Below are 20,204 nucleotides of genomic sequence, written 5' to 3' on the forward strand. Positions count from 1 at the left end.
TAGATCTGTAGACCAGACTGGCCAAGAACTCACAGACTGCCTCTGCCTCCCGAGTGCTAGGACTAAAGGTTTTCCAAACCACTTTTAAGATAAAGCTTTTAAGGCGATGCACTCTCATGTCTTCGCAGGCGCATGTGTATGTATGGCAAAATGCCACGTCTAAAAATAAGCAGCGTATTGTATGTCAGCTAGATCTTAGTATATCTTAAAATATTAGCAAATCCAAAAAAGCATCTTAGAAATACAGATAAGTGAGTGGACTGAGGGGGAAATTACAAAGAAGTAGTAATTCATGGTCCGAAACAAGACTACTTGGGGACAGGAAAGAGAAACGGGACAGTGAAGAGGCACACAGATGCTCTTTCCCTTCTGAAGCCAGGCAGGGACACTTGCGTGTTACGGTCATTTTAGCTATGCATATGCTTTATACTACCTTGTGTACATAATGCTAAGTATCACAAGGAATGAGGGGCGGGGTGGGGGGAGGGCAGCAAGATTCTGGAGAACAGAAGGAACACACCTGCCCATGTTGTATTCTATTGTGTTGGAACATGGTCTCCGCACAACAAATCATCTGTGTCACTAGTGTGAAAATGGCAATGGCGAATTTATCATTTGTTCCAGGTGGAAGAATTACCAAGTGCAAACAGGAAATGGAGCGATCAAACAGAACTTTCTGTACACTACCGATAACGCTGTTTGTGCTTGTTGGTTATTTGCTGTCCTCCCACCAATGCAAACCGTGATGGGTTTGTTTGAGCCAGTATTTTAGTCTTTCGGTAAAAGCAAAAAGTAACTCAAGGATAGAGATCTTGCCTCCCATGCCCAAGGCCGTAGGTTCAATCCCCAGTGCTGGAAGGAAGTTTCTCTGTGTAGATGGCTTACAACTACATCTAGAGATATTTAAGCATGCACATGGCGCATATTCATAAATACACCCATACACAGTACCTATCAGCTAAAACAGCTCTACCATGCCCTAGAAAGAATGTTTCTCCGGAGCGTTGATGGGCTTGGTTTCTTTTTGTTTGTTTTGTTTTTTCCTTAGTTTTGTTTGGTTACTGCGTTTTCTCCTTATCCTTGCAGCACTGGGGATAGAATCTAAGGCCTTGGGCATGGTAGGCAAGCACCCTATCCTTTAGTTACTTTTTGCTTTTTACCAAAAAAAAAAAAAAAAAAAAAAGTACGGACTTATTTCTGCCACGGTTTACATTTTTCTGCCAAGACACCACCCACTGGAGAGGTCCTGGAACCTGCAGGCCGCTGCGGGCTAAGCAGACACTTCCGCCGCCCCAGGATCGCAGCACAGAGGAAAGGGCCCCAGCGCACTTGCCGCTGGGACCTCTGAGGCCGCGGAGTCTTTCGGCCGCTCCTGCCCGAGTCCTCGCTTGGGGACCGAGAGGCGCACACACAGGGGAATGCGAACAACCGTGCAAGTCAAAAGAAGGCCGCCAGGGGGTAGCGGCCTCCTTCCATCCACATCCCCATGCCCCGCCCCCTCAGAGGGCGCACTTCCGGCCGCAAGGGCGCTCGGGAACGCGAACCGCGAGCCTCCACCAACCAGCGGCTGTGCTGGATGGGCGCAGGTGCGCGCGCATCACGGCGCAGGTTCGAAACTCCGGCGCTGCGCGGTGGCTCCCCCACAACGTCTCGTCCGCCCTCGGGACAGCCGAGCTCTGCGCTGCCCTTCGCCCTCCGCCCGCCGCCCGCGCGACCCTCGTCCCTGGCCCATGGCCAAGCGGCGTGCGGCTGAGCCGCTCACGTTCCGCGTGCCTTGGAAGCGGCTCCTGCTCAGCGACTTCCCCGAGGAGCCGCCGCTCTGGGTCCCGCCGTCTGGGACGGCTCGGCCCCTCAAGCGCCAGGGGGACGCGGGGATCATGGCGGAGCCTGCGTCTGCGCCCCGCAAGCGACGCGGCGGCGGGGACGACAGACAGGAGCTGCAGGGCTGTAGCCGGGAGCCCGGAGAGCCACCTCCTGGCGAGCAGGAGGAACCCCGGGCCGCGGGCGGCGGCGACAGAGTAGAAAGCGCGGGCAGCCCGCAGGTAGCCGACGGGGTGCACAGCCAGGTAGGTCCGCTACTCACTAGCCCGGAGCTCGGTGCCAGGCCGCGGAAGTCGGGCCATCGAGTGGGCCAGACGGGCTGGACCCTAGAGGGTCAGCTCAGTGACCAACGGGAGAGAGGCGTTTAATTTGATGGGGAATGCTGTAGAACTTCTAGCATGCTTTCCAGTAGCATTCATCAGAGGACCTGTTAACTCCTAATGTTCAGTGCTGTGAGAATGGATTGTTGGACTCACTGTCCTCTCCGCTGCTTTGTTTTGGTAGCCGCTAGCCATGTGATCAGACAGAATACACTAGAAATATAACTTGACCAAACTTATGTGTTTTAAGTGTAAGAAGAGTAGGAGCGCCAAATATGTTTTAAGATAAAGGGTCGGGTTCTGAACTGTGTTACACACGAAGCAACTTGCCGCATATTGGGTGTACTGTTTGTTAATTTTATTTTTAGACACGTGACTAGAAAACTTAAAGTGAGTGTTTTGCTTTTTCAGACAGGGTTTATCTATGTGTAGCCCTGGCTGTCCTGGAACTCACTCTGTAGACCAGGCTGGCCTTGAACTCAGAAATCCGCCTGCCACTGCCTCCCAAGTGCTGGGATTAAAGGCGTGGGCCACCACTGCCCGGCCTTCGAGTGAGTTATAACCCATACTATATATGTATCGCACAGCATTGGCCCGACTTAGGGACTCAAGAGCCTTCTTTAAAGCAGTTCTTGCATAAGTTGGTGGAGCATGAGGTGAAGAAGCAAGGGTGATTCTTAGAGCTCGCCAAACTCAGCCACCTTGGCATGCGTCTGCTCAGTGTCCTTTTCTAGTTATTTTATAACAAAGTTGATAAGATAACGGAAATTTTCTCTTCGTGTAGCCCTGGCTGTCCTGGACCAGGCTGGCCTCGAACCCAGAGATCCACATTTCCTCTTGCCTTTCGAGTGCTGAGATTAAAGGCGTTCAGGGAGATTATCTTTCAATACTACACTCACTGTTTTTAGGTGAAAGTTACTGGTTTCTTAAGCAGAAGTATTGGATGTAACTGCAGGCACCCTAGCTTTATGTGCACAGGTGATGAGAGAGACTGACTGGCCAAGGGGAGCGAGCGTTCAGTAAGCAGACACCACACCATCCAGTCCTTGCTTAGACACAGTTGGCTAGACCTGTTGGTCTTCCCTTGTTAGTAGCAGCCAGCAGAAGACCGTGAGGCCCAGGAGTGTTCTGTCAGCTCTGCTCCTTGAGTTCCTTATCTTCTGAAGAACCTTGAGAAGATAGGAATTCTCCATCTTTTCTAGCTTCCAAAGACAAAGGTTTGTTTTAAGAGCTAATCATCCAGGAGAAAAGGATGTAACAAAAAGCAAACTGGTGTCAGTGTCTGCCTGATTTCTGCTTGCTCAGATGAGGGCATAAATCCTTGCCCTAACGCTATGGATAGTCTTGTGTAGGAAATGGTGCCACAGGTGTCTTCTTTCCAAGCACAGTACTTGCCTGCTTTGTGTTGTCAGACTTAAGGATGTCACCTTTATTGTTTCATACGAACACTCACATGTGTGTGTATGCACAACTTACATGTGTATATAGAGAGGGGATACCTTAATGTATACATATACTTTTAAGTAGACAGAGCCAAGAGTGCATATGTGTTATATATAAGCTGCATTTTTAATAACAGTATAACTTTATGCAGATCAGTTGCTTAGCTAATATTGCATGGTATGGTTAAATAGCAGCAGAAATGTTTTCCTAGAGAAATAGTTAATGACACATTATTAAGGATGTGTGATACCTAGCAATAGTGTGCATTTACTCTGCTCATGTTTAATTCTCACAGTGATCCTAATTTATGCTTGTAATGAGGTAGGGTCAGCGATTTTTGTCAGTTATTCAGGCTTGACCTGTTTCTCTCCAGTTTTTACCGTCTGTGTGTGTGTCTGTGTCTGTATGTACTGAGCCATCTCGCCACCCTATGTCTTTTGCCTTTATTGTATCTTTATCTCAATATTAAATTCCCAAAAGACTGATTCTTTCTGCCTTTCAAGGCTGACTGCAGGGCTGCTGCAGGTGGCAGGATGCTTTCCCTGGACTCCACGTTGCCATGTGGCCCCTGAGCATTGACAGGTAGCCACTTGTGGATAGCGCCAGAAGTGTAAGATACACTCTCCATTCTGAAAAGAGTGCATCATACTGTTAAGTTTTGAAGTTGAAACAATGTTTTGGCTATATTGGGACAAGTAAGATTGAAGTTAACCTCACTTGGCTTTCATTGTTACAACAGTATGTACCTTGATTGTGGTTTCCAGTGAACTGTGTGAAGGTGTTATGGTAGCAAGTATAACCTTAACCCAGTGTAGGAAGGCTTTGATCCACCCAGGGGGCTCAGATTGAGACTAGCACCCGTCAGCCTGGTGAGGCTCCGGGGCAGTTCTCTTTGCATGGAGTATTTTGAGGATGTTGTGCCAGTTTTAATATCACTACTTAAAGTAATTTTGTAATCATTTAAGGTAAACTGCTTAATGCTTGGTAGACCTGTTTATATCAGTCATACCAATTGTCAATTCATTGTTTTTCACTTTATCATGTTTATAAGCCGGCCAGTGGTGGCACAAGCTTTTAATCCCACCCTGGTCTACAGAGTGAGTTCCAGGACAGCCAGGGCTACACAGAGAAACCCTGTCTTGAAAAACCAAAATGAAAAAAGAGAGAGAGAAAGAAAGAAAGAAAACTTTACTGAAGGTCATGAAATATTTTAACCTCTATGTTAATCTCAATCCTAAACATCAGCGAAAAGTAGGCTATAAGGGTGTATATATGTTTTAAATCTCATATTTCTCATTGAAACACTAGCTGCTTTCCCAGAGGGAGCAGGGTAATTCTAAACCCCACATGATGACTTAAGAACAGTGTGTTAGAAACTCCAGACTCAGGGGCTCTGATGCCCTCTTCTGGATTCTCCAGGTACTACATGCCCATAGTACAGGCAAAACACCCAGGCACATTAAAAAAGAACATTTTACATTTTTTTAAAAAGATGCTATGTAGGAACTTCTTTTTAAATTAGATTATTAGCAAATACAAATCTACAGATTTGTTTGGGAATGTAAAGTGCTTTATCCAAAATCAAAACTATTTGTTGAAATGAAAAAGACTGTGTAAATTGTATTAGAGTTTATTTTCCAAATAAGTAATTTAGAACGTAGTTATTGCCCTGGCCCTTGCTGCCAAGCCTGAGGACTTGAGTTCAGTCCCCGAAACTCAGCATAGTAGAAGGAATTCTTCTCCTTAAAGTCGGCCTCTGTCATAGTGCGTGCCACCGAAGTAAATCGGTGTGATAAATCAGTGTAACTGGGAAAATGTGTAGGTAGCCCAGCCTGGCTTTAAGCTTACAGCTCCCCCACTTGGCCTTCTGAGTGCTCTGACTGGGCATGTCAGTCTGCTCCCCTGAAACAAAGCAGTTATTTCCTGGTGTTTGCGTGTGTGTGTGTGTGTGTGTGTGTGTGTGTGTGTGTGTGTGTGCGTGCAATGGGGGGAGTGCCATTTTCTAAGCCAGTGATATCTTTATCTTTTTCCTTTCCTAAAGCAGCCTGAAGAGTTTTGGCAGTATAATACATTCCAGTATTGGAGGAACCCTCTGCCACCTCTTGATCTGGCAGCTCTTGAAGATGTGAGTGCAAACAGCCTGACAGAGACACTTGAGGACAAGAATGAAGGAGTTGAGATTGACATGGAGTCCTGACAGAAGCATCTGAAGAAATGGGATTCTCTGAATTTGAGGCGACCTGAAGGAAAAGTTCTTTTCCATACTTGACATGATCCTTTTTTCAAACCTGAAAACTAGGAAGGGTTTTGGGATAAATAACTAATGACTACTGAATCTCCTAATGGAGAGCTGTCGAGGGTGTGGGACAGCTGCAGACAAAATACTTGTGTTTGCATTTTTAATGAAAAAGTTTTGTTCACGCTCTTGACTTTGAAGATGCTTATCTTGGAAAAGGAGGTTTTGGCAGTTTCAGAGGAAGCCCTCAGGTCTACCGCACTTGTTCTGTCAAATGTCCCTTTGCACCACAAAGCTTATTTGTGGTACACGGAATGAATACATTTATACAGCTGATGCTCATAAATACTCGCTAGTACATCTTATTGGATCCCCTTGGTTGAACAAATAGGAGACTTGAGTATCTATGCAAAATTAAAATGTGAGATTGTTTTTGAAAGCTAACCTTGTTTTACAAGAGTGTAAACTTAAACTAGTGAGAACTTCCATTTGGGTAGCGTGTTTTACCTTTCGCTATTTGCTGTTTATTAACAGCATAGGCGATGAATCTAGCCAAACAATGGATAGAGAACAGTAGGAAGCAGACACCTGCCCCTCCTGCCTTTTCTGAGGTGAAAGAAATGATCTGGTCAGCTTACTGATTTTGTTCTGAGGACATTTTTTATATAGTTTATATTACTTTAGACCTGTAGTTCTCAACACTGATATAGCACTTTAGCCATTTCTGCTCGAGCCCTGGTCCTAGAGAGATCTCAGTCAATTATTTGAAGGTGGTTTTACACATAGGTTTTTGTTTTATTTTGGTTTTTTGCACCGATTCTTTATCCCTGTGTTGTGCAGATGGGGCCAGAACCACTAGACTAGCAGCCTTTCCTGTTTAAAGGAGATCACTAGTGAGAGCTGAAGCAATGCCTCTTCATTCCTTTTGTCGGTATCTTGTTATGTTACTTGATTTGTCATTACTAAGTTATTGTGTTACAATTTTATTTTTAATAAAGTATACTGTTTATGTTTGAGCTATGTATCAGTGACTAATTTTGTATTGGATTCTTGACGGTGTTTCTGTACCTCATTCTTTATCTGCTGATAGACACTGAGGCCCATTCCATTTGCTCCTACTGTGACTATAGCAGGATAAGCACGGATGTCCACATATCTCTGATAGGATATAGAGTCTTCTGGACACAGGCCCAGAAGTGGGATAGCTGCCTCATATGGTAGATCTATTTTTGCCCTGCAGGGGTTTGTTGTTTTGTTTTGAGAACTCGATGCTGACACATTAGTGGCTGTGGCTGTGGTAGTTGACACTCCCATGAATGGGATTTTTTTTTTTCCCCACGTTTTCTGCAGCATTTGTTAGCATCTGGCTTTTTTGGTTTTGTCTCTTTTTTTTAAAGATTTATTTATTTTATGTATATACAGAATACCAAAAGTAATCTGTAAATTAAATGCACTCCTCCCCAAAAGTTCAATTGACCCTCTTCATGGAACTAGAAAACAAAAATCCTAAAATTCGTATGGATTCACAGTGACAGATAGCCACAGCAGTCCTAAGACTGCCAGAGGTATTGACTGTTTGGTCTCAAATTACATTCGAGAGCCACAGTGTCAAAGACAGAATGCTGGACCTAAAACAGACATAGATCAATGGAATAGAAATAGAAGCCAAACAAACCTAACAGCCATGGCCAGCTAGTTTTGTGTCAACAATACACCAGGGTGGGAACCCTGTTTAACAGATGGTGCTGGCAAAACTGCACTCATCTACAGAAGAATCAAGTTAGAGCTATATCTCTCAAATTGAACAAAACAAAGTCAAGGTGGACCAACAACTTAATTTAAACCATGAAATGTTGAGATGGCTAGAGAAAAGCATAGAGATGCCACTTGGAAATGTAGGTACAGACAATATGTTCTGAATAGATTCTAATATCCAAGAAAGCAGCCTCAAGAACTAACATAAAGAATTTTGTGAAATTAAAAAGCTCCTTCAAGGGCTGGAGAGATGGCTCAGAGGTTAAGAGCACTGTCTGCTCTCCCAGAGGTCCTGAGTTCAATTCCCAGCAACCACGTGGTGGCTCACAACCATCTGTAGTGAGGTCTGGTGCCCTCTCCTGGCTTGCAGGCATAAATGTGAGCAGAACACTGTGTTCATAATAATAAATTTTTTAAAGACTTCTGTATTATATTTAAGTACACTGTAGCTGTCCAGACACACCAGAAGAGGGCGTCAGATCTCATTAGAGATGGTTGTGAGCCACCATGTGGTTGTTGGGATTTGAACTCGGTGCTCTTAACCACTGAGCCATCTCTCCAGCCCAATAATTTTTTTTTTCTTTTTCTTTCTTTTTTTTTTTTTTTTTTTTTTTTTTGGTTTTTTGAGACAGGGTTTCTCTGTGTAGCCCTGGCTGTCCTGGAACTCACTCTGTAGATCAGGTTGGCCTCAAACTCAGAAATCTGCCTGCCTCTGACTCCTAAGTGCTGGGATTAAAGGTGTGCGTCACCACCGCCTGGCCCAATAAATAAATCTAAAAACAAAACAAAATCACCACCGCCTGGCCCAATAAATAAATCTAAAAACAAAACAAAACTCCTTGGGGTTGGTGAGATGGCTCAGTGGGTAAGAGCACCCGACTGCTCTTCTGAAGGTCCAGAGTTCAAATCCCAGCAACTACATGGTGGCTCACAACCATCCATAACAAAATCTGACTCCCTCTTCTGGAGTGTCTGAAGACAGCGACAGTTTACTTACATATAATAAATAAATAAATAAATAAAATCTTAAAAAAAAAACAAAACCAACTCCTTCAAAGCAAAAGAAGCTTCAGTGGGGTGAGGAGATTGCCTACACAATGGACAACTTTGACAGACAAGGAGCTAAATAAAGAACTGTGAAACTTGACACACATACACACACTCCACCCAACCAATAAACGTGCTAATGAACTGGATGCTTTTTAAAAGAAGCATGACCAAAAAGTATTTTTAGGATTTTCATGGCTTTGGCCAGGAGACAAATACAACTTAAAACTACTTAGTGATTACATCTCATTCCAGTCAAAATGGCTATTAAGTAACAGATGCCAAGATAAAGGTGGAACACACCTTTAATCCCAGCACTTGAGAAGCACAAATGTCTTTGGGCTCAAGGTCAGCATGGTCAACAGGGTACAAAGAGTTCCAGGACTACACAGAGGCCATTTCAAAAAAGCAAACAAACAAAAAAACCAAGAAACTGGGCTGGTGAGACGGCTTCGTGGGTAAGAGCACTGACTGCTCTTCCAAAGGTCCTGAGTTCAAATCCCAGCAACCACATGGTGGCTCACAATCACAGGGAATGAGAACTGACGCCCTCTTCTGGTGTGTCTAAAGTCAGCTACAGCGTATTTATTTATATTAATAAATAAAGCTTTGGGCCGGAGAGAACTGTGTGAGTGGGCCAACCAGAGCGAGCGGGGCCGTCCGGAGCTAGCAGGATTAACCGGTACAATGAAGGCTTACAACTATCTGTACAGCTCCGTTTAGTAGTATAGCTAGCCTCACTAATTACTTACTGGTCTATAAGCATGGAAAGTCAGCACTGCAGGCATGCCCAAACTACAGCCTGTGAACCACATGAAGCGAAGAATAACTATGGCTATGGTCCAACACAAGATCATCAACTTACATAAAATATGAAATAATTTTGCAATTTGTTTTTGTAACTCAGTTGTGTGGTTCTGAAATGAACACTTCAATGATGTGTTAACAATTAGAATGTGCCTGGTAGAATCATCCTCAGATTTATTGTTTTAAAGCGTTTGTTTCGGTTTTTGTTTTGTCTTTTTTTGTTGTTGTTTTAAGCTTTTGGAAATGGGGATTTTTTTTTTCCCGTAAATTTCTTTTTTTCAGTGAGCTCATTATTATGTAAAAATGCTACTGAAGTTTTGGGGATTTTGTTTGTTGTTTGGTTTGTTGATTTTATTTTTTGTTTGTTTTGTTTTTAGTTTATGTGTCTGTCGGGGGACAGGCTATGCATATGGGGTATGGATACCTGTGGAAGCCAAGGTCATCAGGTTCTCAAGAGCTGAAGTTATAGACAGCTGCAACGTGCTGGGCGTGAGTGCTGGAGACCCAGCTTGGGTCCTCTGCAAGAGCAATGTGCATTCTTACCTCTGTGCCCTCTTCAGCCCCAGCTCTGAGTTTCAGTTGAGTTTTCTGTGTTTCAACTTTATTGAAAGAATTACCAGATCTACTTCCTGGTTGAGTTCATAAGTCTTAAGTACACAGACACATGTAAACAGTAAAAAAAAAAAATTCATTTCAAAATGAATTTACATAATTATATATAGAAACAAAGAAAGTGAATATGTATCTTTCCACTTGTACAAACTAGGAAAACCATGGCAAAAATTAACAAATGGGGTAAGCTAATTACAAGAATAGGATAAAGAAAAAAAGGAGAAAGAAGGGTTGTTGGGCATCATGCTTTTACCACATATTTCAACTGGTTTGAGATTTAGCTACATCTGCAAGATCTGAGTAGCACCTAACAATTCGTGATGAAATAATCGGATATGTCACTAAGCTGCAAATTGGGGCATGGGAGGAATCTTAAAATCCCAGAAGCACAAAGTCATATCAAAAGATGCAGCAATCAATCTGTATAAGCTGGCAGAATGTTATTGTGTAGGTTTGTATATTCAAGAAAATGCTACACCTGGTTCGCTCTCTCCCTCTCTCTCTCGCTCTCTCTCTCTCTCTCCCTCTCTCTCCTCCCCTCCCTTCCTCCCTTCCTTTGTGTCTGTCTGCCTGCCCCCCCCCCCCGTTTTGTTTTGAGACAGGGTCTCTATATATCTCTGACTGTCCTGGGACTCACTATATAGACCAGGCTAGATTAGAACTCAACAGAGATCAGGTCTGTCTGCTTCTGTCCCTCAAGTGCTAGGATAAAGGCATGTGCCACCCAGTTTCACTGCTGAGTTCTTTTTTTTTAAATTTTTTAAAAATATTTATTTATTCTATTTATATGAGTACATTGTAGCTGTCTTCAGACACACCAGACGAGGGCATCAGATCTCATTACAGATGGTGGTGAGCCACCTTGTGGTTGCTGGCAATTGAACTCAGGACCTCTGGAAGAGCAGTCAGTGTTCTTAACTGCTGAGCCATCTCTCCAGCCCTGGAGAAACTTCTTAAAGAGACATGTCTTAATTTCTTTTCCTGCTGTAATAAAATATGACAACAAAAGTCATTCAGGGGAACTTACGGTTTTGGCTCATAGTCTCAAGGTAGACTCCATCACAGGAGGGAAGTCAAGGCAGCAGCAGCGTGAAGCAGCTGGCTGCATCCCATTCACAATCTGGACCAGAGAACAATAAATGCATACTGCTACTAAGTTCCCTTTCATCATTTATACAGTGCAGGATATAGCTCAGGCAATGGTGTACCAGCAGTGCACAGGGGTTCACACTCCAATGACCTTAGTCAAGACAATCCCTGACAGGCATACCCAGGTCATCTCCCAGGTGACCCTAGATTCTGTCAAGGCGACAATCAACATCAGCCATCACAGAATACGACACACAGAGAAAGATGAAAGTTTCAACCATGAGAATACTTTATGAGATTGGCTTAGGGTTTCCATTGCTGTGAAGAGACACACAACTAAGGCAGCTGCTATAAAAGACAACATTTAACTGGGGATAGCTTAGAGTTCCAGAGGTTTAGGCCTTTGTCGTCCTAGTGGGAAACATGGCAGCATTCAAGGAGACATGGTGCTGGAGAAGGAGTTGAGAGTTCTGCATCTTGATCTGAAGCCTGCCAGAGGGAGCCAGTCATCTGCAGGCAACTGGGAAGAGGCTCTCTTTCCACACTGGGTTGAGCTTAAGTATTAGGAGACCTTAAAGCCCATCTATACAGTGATACAATTCCAACAGGACCACACCTCCTAAATAGTGCCACTTCCCATGGGCCAAGCATGTTCAAAGCACCACAGAGATGAACAGATGGTCCAAAGAGAGTCAAGTAGGAATAAACTATGTTAATGCAGCAAATCTCTAAAATTCTCAGAAGGACCACCAACAAAACAAACAGCTAAAACTGCCAACAAAAGCTTTAGTAATAGCAAACCCCTCAATAGTAAACTTGAATACAAATGGCCGTACTTATATGCACTGACTGGAATTAAACAAAACAAAAACAACAAAAAACACAAAAAACAAATGAACAACAACAACCAAAAAAACTAAGATACAACTTATATACCCAATGAGACATATAGAAATTGAGAATCAAAAATTTAAGTCAACCTAAGTAGCCATAGTGATTCTCATATATGAAAAGGAAAATCCAAACTAAAACCAGTCAAATGAGATAAGAGGGTCACTCCATGTCCAAAATAGAACAATGCAGTAAGAAGATATATAAAGATATATAGAGATTTGTTCATCACAAATGATTTATTCATCACATGCCATGATCACGCATGTATCTCGAGAATTCTAGAGCATGCACATATTTAAACTAAAACCTGAAGGAGGTGAAAAATCAATAGTGTGCTGAGGAGACTCATATACAAAAGCAAACATTTCACTTACAACACATCCTTGGGCTGGAGAGATGGCTCAATGGTTAAGAGCACTGGCTGCTTGCTCTTCCAGAGGTCCTGAGTTCAATTCCCAGCAGCTACATGGTGGCTCACAACCACCTGTAATGGAATCTGATGCCCTCTTCTGGTGTCTGAAGACAGTGACAGTGTACTCAGATAAATGAAATAAATAAATCTTCAAACAAACAAACAAACAAACAAACGAACAAAAACAACAAAAACCAAACCAAACTAAAACAAAAAAGCAACCCAACCACACATCCTTCCTGTCACCATAGGGCCTAACAATTATGCATCCTGGAAGTGGAAATAACTAACCATGCCTCTACACTCAAAAGAAACCCATGACTGGGTTTCAGGTCTCTCTCTCTCTCTCTCTCTCTCTCTCCCTCCCTCCCTCCCTCCCTCCCTCCCTCTCTCTCTCTCTCTCTCTCTCTCTCTCTCTCTCTCTCCCCCCCCCCCGGTTTGTTGGTTTGTTTGTTTGTTTTGTTTTAAGACAGGTTCTCTATATATCCCTGGCTGTCCTGGGACCAGGCTAGATAGGAACTCACAGAGCTCAGATCTGTCTGCTTCTGCAAAAGTGAGTAGTGAGCAAGAGCATATAGTTTGCAAAATTAAGTAATGCACATTAACACAAACAAGGAATAATTCTACTCAGTTGTGACCCGCACGTTTAAATATGGCACCATTTTCCTGACTTACATCAGTAAAAGTTTTATTTTTAAGATTTATTTATTATTTATTATATGTAAGTACACTGTAGCTGTCTTCAGACACTCCAGAAGAGGGAGTCAGATCTCGTTACGGATGGTTGTGAGCCACCATGTGGTTGCTGGGATTTGAACTCCGGACCTTCGGAAGAGCAGTCGGGTGCTCTTACCTGCTGAGCCATCTCACCAGCCCCTTTATTTATTTATTTATTTATTTATTTATTTATTTATTTATTTATTTATTGTCTATGAGTACACTGTATCTGTCTTCAGACACACTGGAAGAGGGCACCGGATCCCATTACAGATGGTTGTGAGCCACCATGTGGTTACTGGGAATTGAACTCAGGACCTCTGGAAGAGCAGCCAGTGCTCTTAGCCACTGAGCCATCTCTCCAGCTCAGTAAAAGTTTTATACTGAGTGCTTGTCAATCAAGAAGCCTTTTTCAGGAGATAAATGGTTAATGCAGTTTTAGAACCTTGTCAAGAGCTAAGTGTGATAGCTCGCACCTATTTTCCCAGGATGTGGGATGCTGAATTGCAGACTGTCAGCAGTTATGGGCCAGGCCTGACTACAGGGTGATTTCTGGGCCTCCTGGACTACGCAGTGAGGCTCTGTGCTCAGTGGATAAGAGCACTAGCTGGTCTTTCAGAGGACACTGGTTTGAATGACAACACCCATAGGGTGGCTCACAACTCTCAGCAACTCCAGTACTCTTTAATGCCCTCTTCTGTCTTTTGTAGAAATTGCATGCATGTGGTGCACATGTACATACAAGTGCTGGCAAAACACACATAAAATAATAAAGCAATTTTTAAAAATTAAAAATATATATATATCCTAGGGGACTGGGGATATAGGACAGTTACAAAGCAGTTTCCTAATGCGCTGATTCAATTCCTACTACTGACAAGATTCCTAACAGAATGAGACAGTCACATCCATACCCACATGTCAGTGAGTAGAGGGGGGGGGGGGCTCTGGGGGGGGGAGACAAATGCTGCATGTTTTCTGTCATGTGCAGAATTTATATGTATATGTGGCATGAGAGAAGAGGGACTGTCTAGTGCTTGTGAGATGCCACCCAGCACATTGATAGAGAGAGGACAAGGCAGGGTGACGAGGATAAATGTGAGCAAAATACAATGATATATGTATGAAAATGTCGGTGAAATCCACTATTTTGTATAACTATAAAAAAAAATCAATCAAAAGCTAAAAGTGAGTGGATGAGTACTAGACAAGTTAAAATGTATACAACAGAGTATAGCAAAATTATGAAAACATGTTTTAATGAATTTCGGTGAACACGTATGCAGATGAGAAAAACAAACTTGAGACTTGATGCAGATGGAGCACACGGTGGCAGACTCTCTTTCATGAATTGTTTTGGAGACAATATAATTACATTCTTTAAAAATAATGAAACTATCTTGCTAGATTGGAGATGGACCTCATACCAGACAAAGAAACTGAGACTAGGGCTGGTGAGATGGCTCATCGGATAAGAGCACTGACTGCTCTTCCGAAGGTAATGAGTTCAAATCCCAGCAACCATATGGTGGCTCACAACCACCCGTAACGAGATCTGACTCCCTTTTCTGGAGTGTCTGAAGTCAGCTACAGTGTACTTACATATAATAAATAAATAAATAAATCTTTAAAAAAAAAAAAGAAAGAAACTGAGACTAAAGTGCTTACCGAAATGTGTCTCTTCTCTTTTCCCCTCCCCTCCCCTCCCCTCCCTTTCTCTTGCAATTTTGAGGCAAATTTGAAGGATAGACCAAACTTGACTGACATAACAACCCCGTCGTCAGAACAAACGGAGTGTGTAGTTTGAAAGGACATGGCATTGTCTAGCAGACTTGACCAGGGTTGAGTCTTACATCATAGTATTTTAAGTGATCAAACTACTAGACACACCATGGAAAACGCTGTGGATTTTCAAAAGAAAAGATAATCAACAGATGTTGACCCCAAGGAGATGCAGGTGTTAGAACTACCAGAATTCAAATAACTCTTAAAATTGTGACTTCTCAGAAAAAATAAGCTAAAAGAAAAAAATAATTATACATATATATGCATATATGTAGGGTGGTGGTGGTTGTGGCGGTATTTCTAGCCCTGGCTGGCTTTGAATTCCTTTGGTGGCTGAAAAACAACCTTGAACATCTGATCCTTCTGCCTACACCTCCCTGCTGGGATTACAGGAGTGACACCACACCTGGTTTATGTGTTGCAAGGGAATCAAAGCTAGGACTTACTGTATACCAGGCAACTACTCTATCAACTGAGCCACCCCAACCCCCCAGCCCATACATAGTACTTTAGAGGTTAAAAAAAAAAGTAAAGTGAAAGAATGGGTAGATATGCTAAGTAGAACAAAGGAGATGACAGGGAGGAACCAGTGAACTTGATGGCAGATCAGAAGAGATGACCACACCTCAAAAAACAAGGAGAAAAGACATTACTACAAAGAACGGAATCTCAGCATCTCATAGTGCAATGTAAAAAACTCAGGACATTTATGTCCTTGAAGCCCTAGGAATTATTGAGCCGGGAATGTAGCTCAGTGGTAGAGTGTTTGCACAATATGTGTGATGAGGTCCAGGGCTCAGGACGAAAGAAAGAAACAGACACAGCACACACACACACACACACACACACACACACACACACACACACACACCACACAGAGGTGGTGGTGGGGGAGTGGGAAAGAGAGAGAGAGAAAAGAGAGAGGGGGGATTTAATGTGATATTACATACAACTTTATTTTGAGGAATTACATCAAGTGATCTCTTCATATATATAAACTACTATATCTTTATAAATAGGTGGCTTAACAGCCTCATGTCTATTAAAGAAACCGAATTCCTAGCTCAAAACCTTCCGACAGTAAAACTCTGGAGTCCGGTACTTTTGCTGGATAACTCTTACAATCATTTAAGGAAGAATTTATTGAGGTTTTGTCTTTTACTGTGGATTGTAATGCTAAGTTCAGGCCTCCAAGATTTGGAGTCTGCAGTAGCCTGAGCAACCCGGCCTTGTCTCCTAGTTCATTCTGATTGATAAATAAAGATGCCAGCAGCCAACAGTTGGGGAGAAGAGATAGGCAGAGTTTAGGTTTCCTGTCCTAGGGACCATGAGGGAGGAGGCCACCATAAGATAGAGAAGAATGTTCAGGAGAGCCATCATGGGTTAGGGGCCAAGAGATCATGGCCCAGAGGGCTGCCTAGTTGGAGCTACGTGCAGCTCAAACAAAACATGGTAAGTATGAATAGGATGTAGATTCTGACAGCATGGAGGGTAGGCAGTGGTGCTGCTTAAGGCATTTAGAATATGAAGGCTATGTGTGTGTCTTTCATTCACAAACATAAATGGTCAAAGTTGGGAAGGAATCCCGCAACGGGATTTTAAGAATACTTTCTTCTTATTTTTTCAATAAGAAATAGCACAATTTCCTTCAGAAAATTAAAAACATGGGGAAGCATTTTATAGTTCATTTTGCAAGGCCAGTATCTCTGATTCCAAAACTAGACAACTATCTCTCATGCATGAGCCTAAAAGTTCTCTACAAAATGCTGAGAAATGAACAAACATTACACATTCACATGGATAATACACATTCCCCCTTAACGCCTAAGATGAGCTTAATAGAGTTGCATTTATCTTTCTACTTATCTAATTGTTTTTATTTTCATCTGCACATTTCATTTCACCTTTTAATCCAAGACAGAAAGATGTTGCAGTCATGACTGGTCCCGAACATGATTTAAATACTCACATTTGGGAGTCTTTGGGAACTCTTAATTTGTTGAAGTAACCCGTCTATAGATTAGTATTTCAGCCAGCTATCAAACACGCTGGCTCACCCTCCTGATGGAGGGTGGCGCTCTTGCATGATGCTTGTTAAAATTTCAAAACAATAGTTTACTTATATTAATATAGTGTTTCTAACGTGAACTCGTTAAATTGCAGGTGCAAACGTGTGGGATCTTTCCCTGGTGCCCAGTTGCATTCCAGCCCTGCTTTATGGATAGCTTCTGAATACGGAGTTCCAGGTCAGGCTAGGAGCTGGGGAGTCTGACAAAACTCAGACCTGGTGCCGATCTCTATCTGTGCATAACTAAATCTACCAACATCTTAGATAGCGTGCATTCCTTTTTCTGGTTATACAAATTGCACATGTACATTTAGGAAAATTAAAGTGCAAAAGGAAAAAAATTTGAAATTTTGTTTCCCAGGGGCAACTATAGTCAATATTTTGGTTTGTTATTTCTTACCTATAAATTATTCTAATATAGTTGAATCTGTCATGGTTTATTTAATCAAAGTAATTCATGAACATTGTTAAACACATTTGATTTCTGCTCCAGATTTTTACTTTTTTTATCCTATGTCTACTTTTTTGGATTTTTTTTCTGAGCTTGAAATTTCCAGATTTTCAGTGGGAGAGAGGAAGTGGTAAAAGGAAGTATGATGGTATATCAACATGCCCAAGGCTCAGTGTATTCATAAATGAAATTATGAAAGAATAATGTACATTATTATATAGTATAATATTATAATGCAATATATAATATATTGAATATAATTATTATGATAATGTATATTATTCTTTGACAGTTTCATATGTATATACATATATGTACATCTATATATGTATATATATATATGAGCTTTCAGTTTATTAAAAAGAAGCAGCCTATGGAAACATAAGCAAAGAGTTGAACACACAAAGAAAGATTATTTTAAATGACACAACATAGCTTAGGAGAACTGCTTAGTAGCTTGGGATGATCATCCCACCCAGCCTCTCTTGATGGACGCTGGGAAGGACAGATGACTGTATTTGCCACACATGTCAAATGTCTGTGGAGGACAGAGACGGTATTGGATCCCTTGGAGATGGAATTCCAGAAGGTTGTGAGCTTCTCAGCATGGTATGCTGGGATCTGAACTCAGGTCCTCTGGAAGAGCAGCAAGTGCTCTTAACTGCTGGGCCAGCTCTCTACATTGTCAGGTCTCTGGAACAGAGGATATGTGTGTGTGTGTGGTGTGTGTGTGTGTGTGTGTGTGTGTGACCCCTTTAGTTAATGATATTACAAATTATAACAGTGGTTTATCTAAATATATTCACACAACCATATATTTTAAAGGTAATTTCAGGGATATTTTCAAGACCTCTGATTTGCTTTCCATGTAGGCAAATCAGGGGTCAGGAGTACATTGTGAAACATTTTACTTCTCCTATGTTTTGACACACTTGTAGACATCAGTCTCTTTGAGAACAAATTAATAATGGGAAATGATTTTGTTCTGTGCTTACAACGTATCAGGCACTGTGAGAATGACTAACTACATGGATGAAGACGATGATTCATGTATGTGTGCGTGTTACACTCACACACACACACACACACACACACACACACACACACATGAGTAATTATATTTTCTCCCCACTTCTTCCAACCTACCTCTAGCTAAGCCAAAAAGAGGAACGGCTGATGAATCTGTGAGGACTTGCTGCATTGCAGGCCTTTATGGAGTGTTTGAAGCTCACACAGCGAGAGCCCTTGCTACAGGAGTGAACGATGCCATGGATGGACGAGGAGAGAGAGGCTAGATGTATTCATTTACCTGTTCAGCAGCGCTCAGGTCATTGTCTTACTTGGGAGGGTGGGGAGGAACGAGGCTAGGAAGATCCCTTTGCATTCTTAGGACTAACTTGGCAGGAAAAAGTGATAAGAGCTCTGAGTCACCAGTCTCCTCCTCAATCAGCAGTCCCAGGGCTATCAGGAAAGTGAAGTTTATAACGCAATAAACACAACTGAAGACTTGCTCCTCTGCTCTTCCGCAGCACCAAATTTCAACCCCAGGTTTTATGGCTACTGGACATTTAGCCAGCATGGCATGGTCCACTTTGCCCTGCTGGAGTGGAACACTGCAGGAGAGAGAGAGAGAGACAGAGAGAAGCCCGTAGTCATACGTCTTCATGGGCTCCTGGTTTAAAGATACTGCATAAACAACTGTCCAATAAATCTCTGCCATTTCTCATATGGGGTGAGTATATTTCCCTTCTTCTTTAGAAGCGTCTATGAAGGACTGTGTAATGGTCATTATTTATAGCAAACCACATAGACAGAAATCTTAGAATATCTTTAGGGACTTGCTGGTGTCTGTGAAATAGGTATTCCTATTGTTTATCCTCTGCTTTTTGTCTATGACCCGAGGCTCCAGAAGAAAAAGAACTGACCACATAAAAGGCCACTTGCTTTAGAAGTAAGTGCCATGGAGAATCCAAACAAGGCTACGGAAACACAGAGATTCTGCTACTATTGCTTACAAACCTGTGGAATTTTAAAGAAATGGGTCAAAGCGATAATCTATCTTTTAATATGGGGCACAGATGTGGGAATGGAAACAAAATCTTTCAGAAATACACTTTAATAAGAAGGGCCCCTCAGGAAGTTAGCCAGGGGCTACAGGCACAGTTTTACTTAGACTAAGTGGGCACTTGAGTTGAGGTGGTGACAAGCAAGGTTAGTAGGACAAAGGAATTTACAACTCACGTTCCCAGAATTGATAAGGTCCTGCAGCCAGGTGTCTGCAGCTGGGGAGCTCGAACAAACGTCCACAGGAATGTTAATCATTTTCTCACCACAGGACCTTAGTCACAGGTTCCTGGTAAAAGTGAAATCGGACCCTCTGGTTTAAGCGAAGCTAAATGTTTTCAGTCAGTGAACATTGCGTTTCTCCCTTCTAGATTAAGCACCTGGGAAATGTGTTGGGCAATTCTTTGCACAGCACCCTTCCCATTCTTCTCACAAGCTGAGAGGTTTATCTGACTGTATGGTGGATATAAACTGAAGGACAGCATTCAATGTCTGAAGACTGAGGCAAGTTTCCACTGGCTGTGGTAATGGCGAGGGTAAGTCAACGAACATTCTCGTTGCTCCTACCTACATTTATTATTATTATTTTTTTTTAATGAGAGATTTTAAACATCACAAAATGCTCAAGGATGTCATGGTGAACGGCCATTACAAGTGCAGCTGCATCTAGATGGCTGGTTGTG

At 42.5% G+C, this 20,204-nt stretch overlaps 2 protein-coding genes across 4 annotated transcripts in view; both read left to right on the forward strand.

The window, feature by feature from the left end:
• Positions 1-1,641: 1,641 nt before the first annotated feature.
• Positions 1,642-6,836, forward strand: D030056L22Rik (RIKEN cDNA D030056L22 gene). 2 transcript variants are annotated; one of them, NM_001374130.1, is made up of 2 exons: positions 1,642-2,066; positions 5,626-6,836. In NM_001374130.1, exons 1-2 carry the CDS (start codon positions 1,731-1,733, stop codon positions 5,779-5,781), a joined length of 492 nt encoding a protein of 163 aa, NP_001361059.1. In that variant the 5' UTR covers positions 1,642-1,730; the 3' UTR covers positions 5,782-6,836. The 2 variants fall into 2 exon arrangements, with proteins under 2 accessions (NP_001361059.1, NP_808308.1); NM_177640.4 differs by having other exon boundaries at positions 1,643-2,066; positions 5,629-6,835.
• An 11,747-nt stretch (positions 6,837-18,583) lies between these two features.
• Trpm6 (transient receptor potential cation channel, subfamily M, member 6) overlaps positions 18,584-20,204 on the forward strand; it is a 162,345-nt gene continuing 160,724 nt past the window's right edge. Inside the window, exons 1-3 of one of the 2 annotated variants that reach the window (XM_006526951.3) lie at positions 18,584-18,784; positions 18,987-19,189; positions 19,893-20,057. In XM_006526951.3, the coding sequence (XP_006527014.1) occupies positions 20,049-20,057 (9 nt within the window). In that variant the 5' untranslated portion in view covers positions 18,584-18,784; positions 18,987-19,189; positions 19,893-20,048. Of the gene's footprint in view, positions 18,785-18,986; positions 19,190-19,885; positions 20,058-20,204 lie in introns of those variants that run through there. The other variant, XM_017318152.1, reaches the window with a different exon arrangement.

Source organism: Mus musculus, chromosome 19 (genome assembly GCF_000001635.26).
Source record: "Mus musculus strain C57BL/6J chromosome 19, GRCm38.p6 C57BL/6J".
Taxonomy (NCBI): Eukaryota; Metazoa; Chordata; class Mammalia; order Rodentia; family Muridae; genus Mus; species Mus musculus.

Coding starts and splice junctions, on each gene's coding strand:
- D030056L22Rik (NM_001374130.1), top strand. CDS start 1,731: ATGGCCAAGCGGCGTGCGGCTGAGCCGCTCACGTTCCGCGTGCCTTGG. Junction 2,067..5,625: donor CCGACGGGGTGCACAGCCAG/GTAGGTCCGCTA, acceptor CCTTTCCTAAAG/CAGCCTGAAGAGTTTTGGCA.